Genomic DNA, 20067 nt, shown 5'->3' on the forward strand with positions numbered 1-20067 from the left:
TAACAACAAGCAACATGAACCCCGGTGCGCCCAACTGGAACGGATTAAGGGGATGGACTATGGAGAATATCAGTGCCTATCAGATGCAACTGATGTTGCTAGAACAAGAAAACAAATAGCGGTTGAGTATGGCGCGCCAGGAGCAGGATATGACGCCGCCCAAAACTCCGCGGTCCCGCACCTCTGACGCGTGGACGAAACCCCGCCTCTGAGCCCATGGAGCGGGCAATCAGCAGATGCGCAACGGTGCCGACATGAGAAGCCCTCTCGCCGATGGTGTAACTCAGCCTCAAGGATTCCCACAAGGCAACCTGTCACGTTATGAGTGTGCATGATCATGCATGTTGACAACAATACATATTGCACGGGAGGTTCAACTGGCTGTACTGACGGGGGTGGTTCGAGGGGGAAAAGGACTGCTTTATTGATCAACAGATCTTCGTATGGGAAAGGACACTGATGTGTGGCGCCGAATGCCTGCAAATGTCAGACTCAGAGAGAAACAGTGTAATCCATCAGAAACCTCCAGCGACGGGGAGGTCGAATGCCCGCTCAACAAAGGAGAATGCTATAGGCTCTTATCGCTATTCAATGTAGGTAACCGCACCCCACAACGCGGACGCCTGAATATGTACAATACAGGAGTATTAAAAACAAACGCCGTACAAGCCCGCCAAGATGTACGCATTCGGAAAGTGAGTCGAGAAGTGTTGTGTGATTAGAAGCGGAGGGTAAGATGCCGGACGGCTGTCAAGCCGGCCTGGGACACATCAGTCGGATGGAAGCGACAGAATTATTCGGCAAGCGGCGGGAGCAACACCGGTGATCAGCTCAAGCTCTTCGCATCGTCGAGATCCTTCAAAACTTTCTGCACCCGATTCACGAGCTCCTTCCGGTAGGCTCGTGCTCCCTCTTCCGCAGCTGTCTCGACCGCGTCAAGTTTTAATAGCACCTGCTGCAGGACGGTCTCCGAAAGCTTGCGGTGCTCCTCGGCGCGCTTCTTGGTGTCTCTGGGCGGCCGGGCGGTGAACTCCTTGCAAGCGGGTAGATATTTGCTGTTAAAGTCGGCGGCGATGGCATTCAGCTTCTCGATGGGGCCTCCGGGAACCCCGACGGGAACAGCGGCGGGGGCACTGGCCGTAGAAGCCGCTGATCCGGGTGACTGAGTTCGGACCCTCGAGGTGGCTCTCCTCCTGTTGCCCCCTGCAGGAACTTCTAGACCGCCTTGCGAGGTGCTGTCCCGCGGGCTTCGGTCTTCCCACCTGCTGGAGTTCCCAACTCTGGGGGACCTCTCGTACCTCTCCCGCCCGTCACGCCCAACGACTACGACCTCCTCGCCGCTCTCGCTGGCGCTCCCTTGATTCGAATCCCCCAGAACCATCAAGATCTCGCTGTTGTCCTTGACACCGTACTTACGCACAGGCACATCGAGGTCCTTTAAACGCCGGCCCTTGTAGTACAGCTTGAGTCGCTTCGCCTGGCGGTCGGAGAGATCCAGGATCATCTTGACCCGTTCCCGCACGTCGCTGACCAAGAGAATTCCATCGCCGATGGAGTATGCTGGGAAGTGCTCCGGATATGTCACGCCTTGGTGCTTAATCAGCAAGACATCGTCCTCGGGCCGGGGGCGGCTATAGGCCGGACCAGGCGCCGAACGCGAATAGTGGTCGTGGTCGACGACCTGGGAATGGGTCGTGTAGGACTGCGGGATGTCGAGACCATGGTCCTCCAGATCAGCTGACGTGATGTAGCTGAAATCCTCACTGGTCACAGTGGGGACACCGTCCTGAGAGCTGAAGGAGTTGAAGGGCGACATCGCCCCTCGGGCTGAGAAGCCATAGCGCGACATGCCTCTGGAGTTGTTGGTGTTTGATCTGTTCCGTGCTGCGATTGCTGGCACGGCCCCGAGCAACAAGATGGCGCCGGCTGTACCGTAGAGCAAAGTCGGTGAGATGCCGGCCGTTGATTGGAGATACTCGGTTGCACCAGCCAGACGATCGGCAGCACTATCAACGTAGCTTTGCAGCGACGGGGGAAACTTCTGCAGGACCAGAGTAAAGTTGCCAGCGAGGTTGGCGAAAGCGACACCTGGTGATGCCCAGATTCCCGAACCGGAAGCCACGTTTGCGACTGTGAGGTGGTCTTACGACGAGACGCCGTCGACCTAGGGGAGAAGAGGAAGAAAGAGAAGGTTGCAGGGGCAGGCGGAATATAAATATCAGCCTGTTCGTCGCCTGGTACGGTGAAGGCGGCGCAAGGTAGTGCGATGCTTGCTAGGCGGATGCATCAGTCGGAGCAGAAGCACGCGGGCTGCCGATGACTGGATTGAGGCTAGGCGTCTCCGCCTTGGGGATGGGAGCACAGGGTTGAGTTGTCCTCACACCAAGGTTCCGGAATTGGCAAGAAACAAGGCGTCTCTTGATGATCGCCGCTTTTGGGGCAAGTAGGCCAACTCCAGTTGTTGGGTCTTGTTTGTCTCTTCTCGGCCAGCTGGGGTGCGCGGTCGTTTGATGGCTAGGGCTGCTAAATTTCAGAGTTTCTGGGCCGATCCCGTGCCAGAAGGACCCCACTCGGGCCACCCCGGACTGTCCGGACAGGGGGTATAAGTTGTGCCCCACTCAGCAGTTCCCAATGAATTGAGTCGCTGGCCGCGCAGGGCAGTTCTTGGTCACCAAGCTGCACTCGACTACAAGAACGGCGATATCCACCTCACAACGGTCGTTCATCATCCCGCTGATACCCGATTGTATGTCCTGCGATGTCATAACATGAAACAAATGAATACACTAGGTTCGGTTGATTCAGCAAACTCGACCCCGAGCAGCATTGGTTGGCCTTTTCGGTGGTGGGGCGGGCATGTGCCTGATGCCGCGTTGGGCATCTGCTACCACCATGGCCGGCAGGTTGATGGGGGCAGGACCCTTGAGTTCGGATCCGTACATAGAGGATCACCCTGCCTTGCTTGAGCCGCTTGGACGCTTCGCTCAACCGACTGGACCACAGTCATCCGCGAAGCCATGCCGAAGATCTTGAGGTCCATCGGTTCGCCTTAGGTAAATCATGGGACGAGCATGAGGTCATTGCTCGTACTCAAAGTTGCCTGGAGGCGGCAATGGCATCTGAATAGCTTCACTTTTTGATCTATTGTACACGATGTACCCGGCTGAGCCACCTTACCAGGACGGCTACGTATCGGCCGGGTCATCTCAACACTGATCTGGTCTTCTCCAGATCATCTCGTAGACGCAAATTCCCTTTTTACTATCGGGCACCCCGCCGCACAGACCATTTGCGTCATCGGCTTGATGCGGCGCTCCGCAGAGTCCGCACAAATGGAAAGGCCTCCCAAAGCCTGACGCTTGGTCAGCATCTTTTGCATCTCAACATCTATGGATGTGATTCCAGTTGTTTTACGGAGGCAGATTGATGAGAATTGTAGGTAATACGCCAGTGTCTAAGGTGCTTGAAACTTCCCGGTTCGGCACCGCGGGCGGTCTTCGGGATGACAAATTCCGTTGAATGTCGCAATTATCTTCTGCATTGCCATTGCCATTTTTTCTGCATCTAACCGGTACTGCAGTGTATAATTTCGGTCCATTAAATACGAGCCCACCTGCCCCTCATTTCCTCGTCGGCTCTATCTCGAACATCACCACCCCGCATCAACCTGATGTCCTTCATCTTTCGAAGACTATTCGGCACAACTTCTTCAGTAACCATGGAAGCCGCTCAGAAGAAAGCGCAGCAGCTGATCGATGACAATGCTGTCAGTACGTATATCTTCCACTTTAAAACACGTCCGGAACGGCCAATTCTGACTTGGCTCCTCACAGTGGTCTTCAGCAAGTCGTACTGCCCTTACTGTAACAACACCAAGCGCATCCTCGACGAGCTGAACGCTAAGTACAAGGCTATCGAACTCAACCAAGAGAGCGACGGCGATACAATCCAGGACGCGCTTCAACAGATGACGGGCCAGCGCACCGTGCCCAACATCTTCATCAACAAGGTCCACATTGGCGGCAATTCCGATCTCGAGGACGTCGTTAAGAACGGCAAGAACGGCAAGAAGATCGAGGAGCTGCTGAAGGAGGCCGGTGCTCTCTGAACGCTGGATATTGGTTGCTTCAGCGGCTAAACTAGGGATACCCAAGGATAATAGACAGGTTATATATGCCCACGGTGTTCATGTATATTTCTCAGTGTACAAGGCCGTCGTTATGCGGCCAGTTAGCAATTCCTGCTTTGGTACTCATACAGACGATTGAAGGACACGACCACATGGTCCAGATCACACCTTCGCATTCACAACAGGAACTACCTGTGACGCAACGGTGCCAACGGGCCTCTCCACAAACTCCATAAGACCCTCCACAATGCTCTTCCTCGCTGCCTCGCTAGCCACCTTCTTCCCCGCCAGGTAATTCAGCCACAGCGCTCTTGACACCCGCTCGTCCTCTACAACACCAATCAACTGCCTGCCGGCGGGACGCTGCTCCTTTTTGCTGGCGCCCGCATCATACGAAATGCTCAAGCGGCCCGTCTCGTCCCTCACAAGCAGCATCTCCCTCCGCTTGGGCACGCTCCCGCGGTTGAAGACCGCCCTGAACTGCCGCATGGCCTCGCCAAAAGCCTCGTCCTCCGCAGCTCCAGGCTGCCCACGCTTGCCGGAAAGCGCCGCCGCACGCCCCTGGATGGCGCGTACGAAGCCGTCGCGGAGGTGGTGGAAGTCGGTGTCGCGAACGGGCACGACCCGGAACGCGGACCGCGCGGGTATGCCGGCCGCGAGCAGCTCGTCCCACGTCTTTTCGCCCTCGGCCGGGTCGAGGAGCGCGCTGCGGAGCTGCTCGCGCTCGTTGGGGACGAGCGTCGTCGCCATGTGGTTGACCTTCTTGGTCAGGGCGTTCTGCAGCGTCGCGATGTCGGCCGTGGCCACGTAGAAGCCCACCACGTAGACCTGGAGGTTGATGAAGGTCACCGTGCGCGAGCCGAGGCCGACGAGCGTGTATTCAGTGGTGTCGGAAGGCGAGGTTATCCCCGGGGAGGTGGCGGCCTCGGATGTGGAAGTGGTGGACAGTGGCGCTGTGAAGGAAGGGAGGTTAATCCTGCGCGGGAAGGTTGGTACCGTGCTGTTGCCGGTCGGCACGATCTCGTCGCCTTCCTCATCGTAGACTACTACTTTACGGTCCGCCGCGCTGGCACCTGCGAGCGGGTCTGATGGTGCGAGGTTGGTGTCGAATTTGGCAGGCTTTGATAGCTCGACTTTAAGCTTATAAGCTGTGTAGATGAAGGACACCACGCCGGCAATGGCTCCGCACCAGAGAAAAATGCGCCGGTTGCGGTGGTATTCTTCGGATTGCTGCGACAGGCGCTGGAGGTTCAGGTTCTCGACTGGCCGGCTTGACCTCGCGGCGCGACGAGAGAATAGAGTGCGCCTGGGCGCATGTGTTACAAACGGCGCGGTTCTTGCCGGCCTAGCAAGTCGGAGTGCGGTGTGCCGAAACATGGTGCTGTCGGAGGTTCTCAGAACCAGAACGGTCGGCTCTCCTTCTCCTGAGCCTTGACTCTTCTCATGACTGCGGAAGTCAGGTGTTGTCGGCACTCGGCAGCTACACAAATCACATCATGTGGGTCCGGCGTGCCAAGCCTGTTGTTACTACAGTCCGTACCGTACTTTGTGCCCCGGCTTGCAGGAGAAGTCGAAAATCAACCGTAGGTACTCCGTAGTGTAAGTCTGTTCTCAACTGTTCTTCATTCGAGCCGAAGGAGATCGCGGGGTCTTATTGGCAAAGGCAGTTAGGTCTATCTGCTGGCTTACCTTATCTAGCGCCTTAAAAACCGGCCTCTTGTCATGCTCTCCTCCAAAAGCTCAAGTTGAGCACCTAAGGTACGAGCGGAGAGGTGCAGTGTCGCGGTCTTGGCGGGATGGACGTCATAGCGGGACATATGAACGGGCTAAGCCGCACTCAACAGCCTCGCATGTGGCCTTGCGGGTAGGCGGGGGATTTATTACGGGAACTTGACGGTCATTCAGAGTCACGTCTGGTCGCCCGAGCTGTCCGTATACTTGAATTTCGGGATCGCGCAGGCTGCACTACGTGAGTACGGTAGGTACATTGTTCTGTGTGTCTTATTCGGCGTCACATCGGCCTACGACACTGATCAAGTCATGGCATCTCATGCGCTCCTCGTGAGGTAATGCAAGCAGCCCTGGAGTTGTCATCACGTCCACAGTTTACGTTAGTACTGTATATAGGTACCTATGTACCACGCGTAGGTATCCGAAGTACGGTATGGTTACTTCCATTGCTTCTCCTTCCATTGCTGCTTTCTCTACGCATTAGCCAAACATTTGCCGATTCAATAACTCCAATAAGCTCGGTTTGACCAATTCCACATCATCCCGAGTCCCCGACCGATCTATCCGTAGCGACGTTTCAATCTCGTGGTAATCACAAGAAACGGCCAGTTGACCTTACGGTATGATCATTTGGGAAGCAGCCAACCAAGTTTGCCCCACCCGCTTGGCCGCCTTACGCTGCAGCCCAGTGCAGCCCGTCAACCAGTCCCTTCGATCTACCAAGTTTCCGTCCTGCAACAGCCACAAGAGGCCTTACCTTACGTTACCACAGCATATCCCTTGCCGACATCCCTCGATCGTCTAGAAAGAGGTCGGCGCATTGCAGCAAAGAACCGAAACTCCATTGCTTTCATCGAGAACAACTCTATTTGCTTCCGCCTATTCGTGGTATTCGCTCTCAACCGAACGGGCCAGTCGGTCACGCTTCGCTCGGTCGCCTTCTCATCCCAGGTCATTCCGTGCAGCGCAGCTCTCGTTTCAGACACCTGCTCCTTGTTGGTCCTACAGGCTACAGGCCCCCTGGTCTTCCTGCCCCTTCCCAGCAGCCCGCTCGAACCCAGGCTATTTTGGGCCGGGGCACCCACCGTCAACTTCCGTCAGACCCGTCACCCCAACAAAGGCCCTTCCCGGCTTGAACCATTATTAACGGGGTTGGCCAACAGCCCTCTCCACATTATCCGCCCTTCGATCGCCCTACCTCCTATCATCCCAAAACTTTCACCGCAACATCGCGGCAGCGCTCCGGAGATAAGCAAAGAAAGCAGCGCCCATGAGCCAACGAGTCGACGCCGGGATGGTCGCCGACGACCGGGGCGCGCGCGGCGTGCTCAACGATGCTGAACCAGAGACCGAGACGGCCCAGCAGCCGCAGGAAGAATCGCGGTCGACCTCGTCTTCAACGTCGCCCGTCCCTCCTGACAACGAAGAGTCCGACTTTTTTCTCGCTGCAGACGACTCTCAGTCCTCTCTCGGCATGCCCAACCTTCAGGATATGCACGTGTCCGACGACGAGTGCATCCAGCCCATCGACCGCCTGCCGAACGAGCTACTGATCGCCATCTTCGCGAGGCTCAATACGCCGTCGGATCTTCTCAACGTGATGTTGGTCTGCAAGCGCTGGTCACGCAATGCCGTCGACCTCCTCTGGCACCGCCCATCTTGCACAACATGGAAGAAACACGAATCCATCTGCAGGACGCTCGCCCTCGAGAATCCTTACTTTGCTTACCGGGACTTCGTCAAGCGCCTGAACCTGTCTGCCCTCGCCGGGAGAGTTAATGACGGCAGCGTGATGCCACTGGCTGCGTGTACGCGGGTTGAGCGCCTCACCCTTACGGGCTGTGCCAACCTGACGGACTTGGGAGTCATCGCCCTGGTATCGAGCAGCAGTCGTCTGTATTCGCTCGATGTTTCGATGGGCCCCTCGTCGACGACCGCGGACGTCGCTTTCAATGACCAGATCAGTGAAACCTCTATCTATGCCATCGCCAAGCACTGCCCACGTCTGCAAGGCCTGAACGTGTCGGGCTGCCGCAGAATCTCGAATGAGAGTCTCATTCAGCTTGCTCGCAACTGTCGACAGATCAAGCGGGTAGGCAGCGCTACTTCTAGTCTACATCTTGAACCAAGCTATTGTGCACATGCCAACTGACAGCCTTTCGCAGCTCAAATTCAACAACTGTACTCAGATTACCGACGAGGCAGTCCTCGCCTTTGCCGAAAATTGTCCCAATATTCTCGAGCTCGATCTTCACCAGTGTCGAGAGATCGGCAACGAACCGGTCAGCAGGGTTCTTACCAAGGGAAAGTCGCTCCGGGAGCTCCATCTCGCCAACTGCGACTTGGTCGATGACTCCGCCTTCCTCTCGCTACCTCCCAACAGGACTTATGAGAATCTGCGCATTCTCAACCTCGGCTCTTGCACAAGGCTTACAGACCGCGCCGTGGAGAAGATCGTTGAGGTGGCGCCGCGACTGCGGAATCTCGTGCTGCAGAAGTGCCGCAACATCACGGACGTAGCCGTCTACGCCATCTCGAAGCTCGGGAAAAACTTACACTATCTCCACCTCGGCCACTGTGGACACATCACGGATGATGCCGTCAAACGTCTCGTGAATTCGTGCAACCGAATTCGCTACATTGATCTCGGCTGCTGCACGCTCTTGACGGACGACTCGGTTACGAAACTGGCTGCTCTGCCCAAGCTCAAGAGAATCGGGCTTGTAAAATGTTCTAACATCACCGACGCCAGTGTCCTGGCCCTGGCGAACGCGAACCGCCGGCCGCGAATGCGCAGGGATGCGTCTGGCAACATCATCGGGAGCGACTATAGCACCAGCCAGAGCTGCCTTGAGAGGGTGCACCTCAGTTACTGTACCAACCTGACTCAGGATGTAAGCCATGATCCCTCTTCTATCGCGGTATTGTATTAGTAGTACTAACCTGGCTATCAGAGCATTATCAAGCTTCTGAACTCGTGCCCTCGGCTGACACACCTCAGCTTGACTGGAGTACAGGCGTTCCTGAGAGAGGATCTAGAGGGTTTCTCCCGAGATGCTCCACCCGGTAAGTATCCAGAGCCCATGTGATTCTAGAAGAAGCCGTCGCTGACTGCCCGTTAGAATTCACCGAACACCAGAGGGCGGTATTCTGCGTGTTCTCCGGCCAGGGAGTTGTTGGCTTGCGGAAGCATCTCAACAGGATCAGACAAGCGCCACTCTCCATACGGGCTGCTCCGCCCGTAGACGGCGCCATCTTTCCTGACACGGCTCCGCCACCGGCAGGCTTGCCCAATCTCTTGCAGGTCGGCGACGGTGGTTTCGATGACGGAGAGGTGGATGCGATAGACGACGATGACGGTCTTGAAGATGCATCCGAGATGGTCCTCGACACGCACCCATTACTAAACAACCAGCAGAACACTGTGCTGGACTTCAACGCGGCCTTGGGGACTATCCCTCTACCACCCCCAGCCGCGCAGACACCGCAGCCTGAAGGGACGGAGACTCCATTTGAGCCTTTTCATTATGTAGCCGGCCACCCTCCTTATATTCCTGTGCCTGTTACTACTCCGGGCGAGCCTGCAACGCTGGATACCCCCATCGCTGCTGCGCATCAGGAGAGTTCTAGAGGCCAGGAAGAGGGCAATGGTGATGTGGCCGACAACGACGGGACCGCCGATACTGCTAGCTCACCCGCTCTGCATCCGCAGTCCGCCGTCGCACCAGGGCCAACAACGGCTAATGTGATTGCGGCCGAGCCCAACCACTCGACGCCTATCCACCACGCTCATATGGATATCTCGACACCGGGGGCTGTCATACTGGAGCAGCAGCGACTTGCTGCTAACGAACACCAAGCCAGCCACTCTGGAGGTCCTGCAGCTGCTTAGTATGGAGCTTATGGGAGGGAGAATGGCTGGGCTACCATGACGGTGTTAGGGGCATGAGGAAACAACGATACCCCGGGATAGGACAAGGTCACGCCCGTCTCCGCGATTGTGCGTATTTCTTGCATGGATTAGGTAGTTTATACCAAATGGGTTGTAGACGTGGTCACTTGGTGTTGTGGTTCTTGTCAGCCAGGCTTTTGCTTGGTCTGGTCCTCGGTCGTCTAGTCCGGTCCAGTGCTTAGGAAGGGAACCGATCGGATCGGTGGGTTCACAAGTATGCGATCTACTGTCAGTATCTTATTCACTCTTTAGGTTAGTTTCCAGTTGAGTGATTTGGCGGCTTCACTTACAGGTCGTACAGTACCTCTTCTCTCTTCTTTTCCTTCAGCTACTTGGGTCGGGCACTGTGATTCGCGTGGAATGACAAAACCAACGACACATGATAGCGGCGCCAGGAAGCGCCTTCAAGTCATAATAGGGTAACCATCACAGATTTCCGCTTGTCTTTCGCTCAACCCGGTGTGGTGTTTATGATGTGGATCTGCTACGATGCCCACATTGAAACATGTAACATGGGGACACCACGTTTGTTGATGGCATTCAAGACCCGACATAACCCTAACACTGCTCTCGTTTCGAGCTTCAACCAGGTTCTGTCAATCTGACCTCGACCATGGGGCTAGACACATCAGCCGTCGAGAAAGGTATTGTACCAACGATCAAATTAGTACAGAACGGACTGCCCATAGGGTACAAGTACCTCTTGCTCCTGACCTGCCATCCAACGACCTCCAACATGGCAACCACGGAGAAAACCCAGCAGACCTTGGTCAACCTCCGGCGGAGGAAGCGCTTTGAGGTCGTAGCATCAGCCTCAGGAGGTGTTTGCAGTGGTTGCAGCAATGCCGGACACCAAGGACTCAAGTCAAGGACACTCAACATGTGTGCTCGTACGGAGGAGCAAGTCCCCCACCCATGGAGCGTCAGCTTTGCTCAGTTCTACTACGGTTGAGCAAGGGTGTCCTCCCGCTTCCTTGCCAGGAGACCATGGAACCTGGTTATAACAATGCCCATATCTGTTTTGCTTCTCTGGATCCCTATCAATAGAGGTACACCACCACCGCCGCCACCACCACCACTACTACTACACACTACTGCTACTACAGAATCTCTTTCCTCTACTTCTTTTGTCCGGCTGTGCCTCCAGCAGTGCCCTGCTGGTTCGAACCGGCGGAACCACCGCTGACGGCCGAAGCCCCGCCGCTGTGCGCAGCAGCGTTCCTGTCTCCGGCAGACTGTGCGCGAGCGGCAAAGCTGCCGGAGCCCATGTCACTGCCGCCTCTGGCCTGTTTAATACGAGTTTATGCTCGTTAGACGAGAAAAGTCGCCTCACAATAGCGGACTGGTAAAAGGGGGGAAGAGGGGGTTCCCAAACCTGCGACAACTGGATGCGCGAAGCATCGGGTTGGGTCATGCCGTGCCTGCCTATGATTTATTTGTTGATGGTATGGTGTTATTTATATAAGATGAGTGAGAGAGCTTGATGCAAGGTTTCTGTCAAGTCTTCTTCTTACGGAAGATTACTTGCCAAACGTATAAACGAACACTGGGTGAGCGATGGGGAGATGAATTCCAGGTTTATATCTCCATCCATTCATCTATATATAGGCCCTTCCAGCCCCAGTGTTCCACTCACTCTCGTGACGTATCCGACACGTTACTCTGAGATCATCTGGGCAAATGATCCTGAATATCGTCCAACCATTCCAGTCTGTGGTTCTCTATAGCGAGTTGAGGGAGGTGGCGGATGCCAGGATGGTGGTAGCTGTTAGTTTGTAGTCCGCTGAGGACCGATAGTCCAAGGGGACTAAATACTAGTAATTGAAAAGCCCGAAAAGCGTCCTCTAATCCCGGGCGGTCGCAAGGTATCGCCTCAGAAGCCTATGTATGTGTGGCAGGCATTTGTATTTGGTAGACATATGCGTGGCTTCTCCGTGCACTTTTATTCATATTGATGGCCGGGTGAGAGCGAATTCTTGTAGGTAGCAAAATGGCCAGAAGAGCGCAGTCGAAGTTGGTGCTCCCGCACAGAGCTCGTGGCCCATTCGCTACGGTACCTATCGTCCAGGCACCGAGGTATCAAGGAAGTACTAATAGTAGTATTGTACATGCCTTCGGCATTCTAGCGATTTAGATCACTCACTGGACATAGAAGGCCACAGAGTCCATCAGATCCTCACAGTACAACTCATCCACCATTTCGCCACCCATGATGCCCCCGACATACGCCGCCCCGACCAGCAAATAATAATATGTCTGCCTCTCTGCTCCTCGATCATCAGCATGATCCACCGGCGGCTGAGTAGCACTAGTAGTGGTAGCTGGCCGCAGGACGAACGGCACCGGCGATCCGAACCAGAGGGCCACAAGGTCTCCGGCGCGGGCGCTTGGGACACAAGTGCCCACGAACCCGTTCTTGGTCGTGAAGAAGGCCCGTTTGCCGGCGGCGCCATCCCGCAAGCAGCGCTCGTAGGCGTCAAGTTCTTGAAGACCGGGATCTGACTCCATGTCTAAGCGACTAGGCCCATGGTTAAGGAGGCCGAGGTACAGCTCTTCGTAGGATGCGGGCGCGATGTTGTAGCCCGACATGTAGCGCTTGTTTGAAATCAGGATCCTCCAAAGCGGCTCTTGGTTCCTAAACCGTTCAACGAAGGGTGCGATGGAAGGATCACAGCCCTGGATGTGACAGGGGCGCTGCTTGGCGGACAGCACGAGAGACTCAAGGAGGGGGAGCTGTTGTATTACGTCCATGAGAGACTTTCCAAACGGGACGACTTCATTGACGACGCCGACGATGAGCCCCTCGATGCGGAGTGTCCGTTTATCAGGGAGACGCCGACCGTTGATACAGTTCGCACCGGCGCCAGATGCGCCGCCTGTCTCGGCTGGGGGGTGGAACTGGATGCCGGAGGGCTGTGCCGCCGTTTCGGCGGTTTGGCGCGAGAAGTCCGGAACCCAGGATGGCCAGTCAGAGGCAGGGGAGGTATGCTCAGGACCTGGGAGGAATACGCCCGAGAGGAAGTACGGACCTTCCCCGCGAGAAAAGAGATGAGACATGGCGTCGGCGAAGACTTCCCAGGTCGGTTTCCGGTAATCGACAGGAATAGGAATGGTAGAAGGTGATGAGATGTCGTCTGGAGACAGAAGTCCGAGCAGGCCGTAGACTCTGTCCCTGGGGTCGGTACTCTGCGATGTTCTCGAGATCAAGAGCAGCTTTCGGAGTGCCACACCCCCTTCCGAACATCGAGTACTGCGCAGGTCGTCCAGGAGATCGAGTTTGAGCTTGCCGAGGACCTCCGTGCCGTCGTCGTCATTTGAGTCGGGGGTCTCCTTCAAAGCCTTCGTATTGTCCCCAGCTTCCGACGAACTGTTTTGATACTCACCGTCTCGCTCCTTGCGACGCACCATCCCCATCTCGGTAAACACCTCCTTGGCTATGGCCTTCCAGGTATTCACCAGTGCCGACCACCGCACCCGCTTCCACCCGCACATCACCCAGGGGTCGTTCCTGGCCATGGCAAGCTCCTGAAGGATCCAGACGCGAGAAAACCAGGGCCGAGCCTCGGCAAGCCCAAAAAGGAAGCTGGCACATTTACGCATCAGCTGCAGGCGAGTCTGTTTCACCTCTTCATCGTCCCTATCTTTGACGCGCGGATGTCGATTCAATTCCTCCAGCTCCTGAATAATCCCAAATACCGCGCCAGCCTCGCCCTCCTCGTCTTCCCCAAGCCATATGATAACCTCCCCAGCGCCGGCGTAGATATCCCGCATCATTGCCACCTGCTGGCTCCGCTCATCCAGGTCACTCTGGTTGATGCACACGGCATCGACCCAGAGCACAATGGACTGGGTACTAGTACTACTAGTCCCTGTCGCAGGCGGACGGAGGTGCCGGAGAGCGGACAGGAGATTGGCCGTCACCGCGAATGGATGGCCATCCAAGTGTATCACATTGTGATTGTGTGGATTGCCCGACGTGGTTGCGGGATTGCCCCAAACATAGGACAGCGCGCTGTAACTTGGGATAAGAGGGTCGCCGAGGGTGTGCGTTGCCAGAGAACACCGAGGGGCGGCGGTGTCTGCGCTTGCCGGAAAGAGCGTGAGGAGACGGATCTCCTTGAGATGGGGACGGAGCGGCAGATAGCGGTAGCTCGTGTCTGTCATTATTGTCCTGGGACCGCAAATAGATAGATAATGGGCCCGTGGCTTAGGACGAATCCAGCGAAAAGGTTGCAGAGCTTGCACCGATGTCGGTGCCGTGGACGAACGAGAATGAGCACGAGTCTATCTATAAGTACTCTGTACTCTTGCAGTGCCGGCGCTTAACTGGCGATTTCGATTGCCTAGAACCGGATAGCGGCACCATGTTGTGGCTTAAGGTGGGCGGTACTGTCCACTCACTGATTTGCCCGATACTTAGCTGGACGAGGTCCTGTGAGTTGTCAGACCGACCCTTCATCCTCGACAACCAACTGGCAGTTATCTACTACCGTGCCTGCGCATGAACCTCGCTACTAATCGGAATCTCTCGCCTTCTCCTTTTGCACGCGCTCGGATCGCCACTTCGGCCCCGAACGCATGACGATCCAAAGCAGCGGCGCAAGCAACAGGTAAAGCAACGCGACAAACGTGTAAGCCCAGCCGCTCGTCATCCGGTTGATCATGGGGATGATAAGAGACGAAGCGCCGGCGCCAAGCCAACAACGCACCAGATTGTTGGCCGCCGTGGCGGTTGCCGGTTCCCGCGGATAGATATCCACCATGAGCACGCTCAGGATCGTGAAGAATCCGTTTGCGCAGAAGCCAACAAAGAACAGCATCACCAGCGGCCCCGCCACGCTCGTCTTGTAGTCGAGCACCCAGCCGTATACGATGGTGGATGCGCTGGCGAGGACGAGGATGGGGAGCGCAATCTCGCAGCGGACTCGCTCAATGGGGAAGTCGCCGAGCTCGCGGTTCTTCTGCTTTGCCTCCTCGGGCGTCAGCCGCAGCAGTCGCGAGTGGCGCGCGAAATTCCAGTCCACGGCGCGGCCAACGGTCAGGGTGGACAGGCCGCTGCTGACGCCAATGGGGAGGAAGGATAGGCCGATTTCGAGGTCGTTGAAGTGGTAGATTTCGGCAAACTGCGAGGGGATGGCGCCGGCGATGGCGTAGTAACCCGCAAACGCTATGCCGTTGGCAAGGAGCACAATAAAGGCTTCCTTGTCCTTACAGATCCGAAGCGTAGAGATGGGGTTGATGAAGCCCCTTTTGGGACCATCAACGGGTCCCGGACGCTTGAAGGTCGCTCTTCGACGCTTGGCTGTTGGGAGGAGATCCCATAGGCTCAGATTCCACCGCGGCGGCCGCACCGAGCCGTTATGGACAATGGACCGGCCGGTTTCGGGGAGGAAAAGCCCGAGGATCAGCAATGCTACGCCAGCACAGATGACCAGGAACCAGAAGATAGCACGCCAGCCAAGGAAGTTGATCAGGACGCCGCCAAGAATAGGCCCCAGGGCCATGCCAAGAACACCGCCGAGCGAGGCATACCCGATGTACACGCCACGCTCGGCGGCCGTTGCTATATCGGAGACGACGGCGTTTGCGAGGGCAACGGTGCCGCTGCTGCCGGAGCTCTGGACGCAGCGCAGGACGACGAGAGCCGCAAAGGAGTGCTGAAGGGCCAGGCCGATGTTGGCAGCGATGTAGACGGCGAAGCAGAGGAAGTAGACGGGACGCCGGCCGATGTTATCGGAGAGCGAGCCTGTAAAGGAGGGCGCCAAGCCCTGGAAGATCATGTACACGGTGATGGTCAGGTTGATGAGCGTAGTCGACACGCCGTACTCACCCGCGAGCGTGTTCAGGGCCGGAAAGTAGATGTTCGCGCTGATGGGCGAGAAGAAGCCGGCCGCCGAAGCCACAAAGACGATGAACCGCTTTTCCCATGTGTTGAAAATGGTGTGTGGAGCCTGGTGCTCGCTGTCATCTTGGTCCGCTTGTCTATTCTGATTCTCCAGTACAGGCTGTACTTGTGTCTCCTGCTTCTCGCGGTCTGAATCTATTTGTGCTTGTGGCGGGACTGCAGGATGAATGGGCGGCGTGTGTGGACCAGCCATCGCGAAGCTTTTCTCCTAGCACCGTCTTGGTCTCTGGTTGATGCCTGAATCAGTACCTCCATGCGTTGCAGGGTTCAATTTAAATATACCTGAAAAATGGCAGCAGCTCTGCGTTTTTGTACTCAACCTGCAGTCCTGCCAGCACTTGGAGAACCCGGCGGAGAAAGAGACGGAGCGAACCTGCAAGGAGAAGAAGATTGAAGCCGCCAGGCGTTCAACCAGACTGGCAAGCCTCCCAACCAACAGCGGTGATATCCCCAGCGAATCACTATGCATATAATCCGTACAGTGTTCCATTTCCATACTCGCAGGGATTCTTGAGCCAGCAATGCAGGCTTACTGCCGATGTATCAATGCCCGTTCCCGGGGTTAAAAGCTTATTCCCGTGGCCGTGGCGCGAGGTATGTACTGTACTAATGTACGGAAGCCTAAATCGCAAGAGGTCCAAATGCAGATAACGGGCAATTAGGAACTTTCAGCCGCGCTAGAACTCAATCGCAATGGCTCCCGTGATCGTGGCTCCAAGTTCGGTAAGTAGATGCGCTACTATGCATAATTATTAAATGCAAGTACGGAGTACATACTGCGAACGTTTCCGGCGCCGGGTTTTGTGCTCTGTAACAAGGCCGCAAGCACGGGTAGTACACGCACCAGAAAGCTTTCTGTGTTGCCCCACTGTGGAGAGCGCATAGACGAATGGAATACATCAGATGCACAAGCGTGTAGGTATTTGTAATCCGTATTGTACGTACACATGGTACAGTACCGGGCTGTCCGTGGGTGGTCTTCTAGTACACTGTGGTCCATTACACCCAAATACCTTACTGTGAAGCTGAGAATAGGCGATATGGTACCTACTAATATGGAGCCATAATTGTCTGTGACTAGAGGAACCCAACAGCGCAACGGAGTTCTGGAAGTCTAGAAAACGCAGAAAACGCAGCTATGTTAAGAGGGGCCTAGCCTCCTGGATAATAGAAAAACAACTGTTTTTGACGTGGACCAGGGCTACCCCAGCTGACTTGTGGTGATGATGGCTTTGACTAGTACTAGTAACACTAACAGACATATGAAAAGCATGATGGTTTCAAGGATGGTTCCCAGGTTCTCCCCAAGCACGGTAAATCGCAAGCACGGGTCCAATGTCTTCCTCTTTTTGGAACTACTAGTAACTCCCTGCTGCTTCCAATCCGCAGTAGTCTCTTACTGTGAATCTTCGCCTCTGACTGGGGACGTGTTCCTGTTTTTGGTGGCATCATCACGGTGGCAATAAGAGATGGCTTGTCTTGCCTAATACATTGAGCGCTCTGAGAGTTGGTTGGATGAGTTAAGAAGGGGTATGTGTGCTTAGTAGTTAGCACCCGAATGCTGCCACCACATCCAGCCTTCCATGGATTGCTATCAGACGCGAGCCTATCAGTGCCGAAAGACTCACGGAAAGCAGTGGTCGATGCGCCCCTCTGGACTTCGTAACTGGCAGGTACGCTTGATTCATGTGGAAGGGTTGCTGACGAGCTTAGAGCCTTAGGTGCCTACGTACGGAGGACTCTACAGAAGCGAGACGGTGAGGATTTGTGAAACTAATTCCGACCGACCTAACGGGCTAACCATACTAGAGAAAGCTTGGAATGCTTGTTATGCTTGTGTCTGGGTCCGAGGGCCTGACGGGATCGAGAGAGTAGGGGGCACACGCATCGGCGGATGGCGGGGAGAAGAAGGATCGCTCTTTGGCAGGAAGACGCATCGCGAACAACCGCCCCTGGGACGGCAACCTAGATGTTCATTCAGGTAGCGTAATAGCATTCCTTGGCTAGACAATGCATTGCACCATGTAGGACAAAGACCACGAAGACGCATGTAATGGACGAAGATTTGAATGTTCCCAGCCAAACCAGAGAATACGGCGATATGTGGAAGGTTTGCGAGTAGCGTTTTCAAGGAGCGGTGAGCACACAAGGTATCGGACTTCGAAGTTCGTCATGTCCAACATAACCGCAGGTAACTTTCCAGGTTGCTTGTGTGAGCAGGCTCGCTTGGCGCTATCCTGCCTTCGTCGTGGCGAATATCAGGAAGGCACAACCGTCCTTGGACACCAAAGCTTGGTCCTGCAACACTCACACTCAGTACTAGTACTGCCCCTACCTTAATTACCGCTGGGTTAGTTGCTGGATTATTTGTTGAGTTCCCCACACACGTTAAAATTTACCACCGACTTTACACAACTAAACAGCCGTATTTACCCCATCCTCACCTTCCCATCCTCACCCTCCACGCCGATTCCCCCACTGGCCTCTCACTCCTCTCTGTATTCCACGACAGTAGCCCGCGTACTACTTCTCCTTTACCAAAATGTTTCCGGCTACGTTCGTGTTGCGCACCAAGGGGTGCGGGAATAGCGAAGCCACCCGGCGTGAACAACTTCAGCAGATCTACGCCTCCGGCGTCCCATTCTTCACGAAAACAGCGATACGGGAAGCCGTCCGCGCTTTCGACAGCATCCTGATTGACGGTCACTCGGAGAAAAGTGTTTTCATTACCGGCGTTGATGGGGCTACTGTGGCCTTCCGCCTCAGGGTGGGCGAGATCGTCAGCGGAAGCAGCACAGCCTTCATCTTGTGAGTTCCCCTCGTGAGCTTGTGCCTCTCTCATGGCCGTTGAGGTTTTGATTTGCGTGGTTTACTGACTCCATTCAGAAAGGAGCCCCGGCTGTGCTATCATCCCATCGAGATGATGATGGGCTTAATCCAACCGTGCAGCGCTTGCTCCCCAAGCGTTCACGACCATGAATGCGGGTATCTCCCAATGTCCGTCTGCCACGAGGCAGATCAGATCGATGCGACCACGAGGGAGGTTATCCAGTATTATCCAATGCCACCGAAAACCGAAATTCAAGAAGACTTCATCAAATACTACGGCAAATGGCGGGCCAGCGAGGCTTTCTGCCGCCTCAAGTCCATTTTCCAAGGGAGAGTGGACAGTGTCAAACTGCCGACCGGGATCAATAAGGTCGTTGCCTTTGCGCTGGGCTCTCATGCCTTCGGCCAGTCAGAGAGGGCAGCCTCGGCCTCCCAGCATGCGTTGGTTTTAAGCGTCCGCGGTTTCCTCCAGGCAAAGGGCGGGACCAACGTTACCTGCTACGCTCAAGATCCCGATTACCAAACGGTAGACAGGGTTATGTTGAGCACCTTGGGCGTCACGGTGCTTGACGACCCCAGAGCGCTTCTCGAGATCGACCAGGAAAGCGTGGTGGTGGCGATCCACCCAGCGATACCTGTCCGCCAGATCGTGGCGGACATTACGCGGCCCGCTGTCTTGATCTGGCATCGGGATACGTACAAACGGCGTTTACTTGAAACGTAAGTTCATAGTCTCTGTGGGTATGCAGATCCGTCAATAAGAATTCCGCTGACGATATTGCAGAAATGATCCAACATCTCCCCGCGTCGAGCGCATGTTGAAGGAACACTATGTGGAGGTGGAGTGCCCTTTTGACTCCGAGCTGTTTCGCGACACAACGGTCTATGTCAGGAAGTTGCCATTTTGAAGAAGTCAGCAGAAACCACAAGCCGCCCAAGCAACAAACTATCATTCCCGGCCATCCAGAAGCATTAGGAAGTCATCCAGAAGGTCAGCGATGGCAAGGCGTACCACCTCAAGGTCCCCGAATCATGGGAAGGCTAGACAGTCTTCAAGCCCCACTATCTACGCAAGTTCCCCAACAATCCCCTACCGGGGCAAACGGGATCGAATCCCCCGGGCAAAGAAGTTGGTCAAGAAAGGAATGAGAAAAGCACTCGCGAGAAGTACACACAAAGGGAAGTCTCAACACCCAGTGCAGTGACGCGGCTGGTACCCCGACGCGCTGAAGAAATTCCACGACGATTACCCCGACAAGAGCGGCCCGCCACTGCGCTTGAATGTATGGCTGGAGGCCGCCGCCGAAGACAAATCTGTAGAACATCCGGATGGCAAGACGCCCGTCAACAAGGAGCCACACCACGGCGCTCATCACGAAAGAAGAAGTAGCCGGCGACCCCGTAACCGTCATGCCTGCCGTGGTAAGACCATGAGACCTCGTAAATCCTTAAAGATGGTCCCTGGCACCGCCCGCGGGCGAATGCCGTCAAGGGAACGGGTGGAGGCCGGCGATACGAGGG

General features: G+C 55.6%; 7 protein-coding genes across 7 annotated transcripts; 3 read left to right on the top strand and 4 right to left on the bottom strand.

Annotated features, from left to right (window-relative positions):
- Positions 1-826: 826 nt before the first annotated feature.
- On the bottom strand, positions 827-3398 carry B0T15DRAFT_550389 (BAG domain-containing protein; the record flags this gene model as incomplete). The annotated part of the gene is made up of 2 exons (XM_062870245.1): positions 2941-3398; positions 827-2130 (listed from the first exon to the last, which is right to left on the bottom strand). The coding sequence occupies exons 1-2, from the start codon at positions 3038-3040 to the stop codon at positions 827-829; spliced, it is 1404 nt and encodes a 467-aa protein (XP_062724141.1). The 5' UTR covers positions 3041-3398.
- A 272-nt stretch (positions 3399-3670) lies between these two features.
- B0T15DRAFT_483045 (thioredoxin-like protein) lies at positions 3671-4108 on the top strand (the record flags this gene model as incomplete). The annotated part of the gene is made up of 2 exons (XM_062866141.1): positions 3671-3770; positions 3834-4108. The coding sequence occupies 2 exons, from the start codon at positions 3671-3673 to the stop codon at positions 4106-4108; spliced, it is 375 nt and encodes a 124-aa protein (XP_062724142.1).
- On the bottom strand, positions 4060-5598 carry B0T15DRAFT_106384 (chalcone-flavanone isomerase-domain-containing protein). The gene has a single exon (XM_062861430.1). It carries the CDS (start codon positions 5504-5506, stop codon positions 4292-4294), a length of 1215 nt encoding a protein of 404 aa, XP_062724143.1. The 5' UTR covers positions 5507-5598; the 3' UTR covers positions 4060-4291.
- Positions 5599-6973: 1375 nt separating this feature from the next.
- Positions 6974-9984, top strand: B0T15DRAFT_106438 (uncharacterized protein). The gene is made up of 4 exons (XM_062861431.1): positions 6974-7952; positions 8026-8754; positions 8815-8926; positions 8983-9984. Exons 1-4 carry the CDS (start codon positions 7131-7133, stop codon positions 9750-9752), a joined length of 2433 nt encoding a protein of 810 aa, XP_062724144.1. The 5' UTR covers positions 6974-7130; the 3' UTR covers positions 9753-9984.
- A 1967-nt stretch (positions 9985-11951) lies between these two features.
- Positions 11952-13976, bottom strand: B0T15DRAFT_392873 (heterokaryon incompatibility protein-domain-containing protein; the record flags this gene model as incomplete). Its single annotated transcript, XM_062864666.1, has 2 exons — positions 11952-12079; positions 12122-13976. 2 exons carry the CDS (start codon positions 13974-13976, stop codon positions 11952-11954), a joined length of 1983 nt encoding a protein of 660 aa, XP_062724145.1.
- Positions 13977-14151: 175 nt separating this feature from the next.
- On the bottom strand, positions 14152-16193 carry B0T15DRAFT_106485 (major facilitator superfamily domain-containing protein). Its single transcript, XM_062861432.1, has one exon. The coding sequence runs from the start codon at positions 15908-15910 to the stop codon at positions 14327-14329; it is 1584 nt and encodes a 527-aa protein (XP_062724146.1). The 5' UTR covers positions 15911-16193; the 3' UTR covers positions 14152-14326.
- Positions 16194-18259: 2066 nt separating this feature from the next.
- Positions 18260-19526, top strand: B0T15DRAFT_550403 (uncharacterized protein; the record flags this gene model as incomplete). The annotated part of the gene is made up of 3 exons (XM_062870246.1): positions 18260-18525; positions 18604-19266; positions 19331-19526. 3 exons carry the CDS (start codon positions 18260-18262, stop codon positions 19452-19454), a joined length of 1053 nt encoding a protein of 350 aa, XP_062724147.1. The 3' UTR covers positions 19455-19526.
- Positions 19527-20067: the final 541 nt, after the last annotated feature.

Source organism: Chaetomium strumarium (genome assembly GCF_033439665.1).
Source record: "Chaetomium strumarium strain CBS 333.67 chromosome Unknown B0T15scaffold_2, whole genome shotgun sequence".
NCBI classification, from domain to species: Eukaryota; Fungi; Ascomycota; class Sordariomycetes; order Sordariales; family Chaetomiaceae; genus Chaetomium; species Chaetomium strumarium.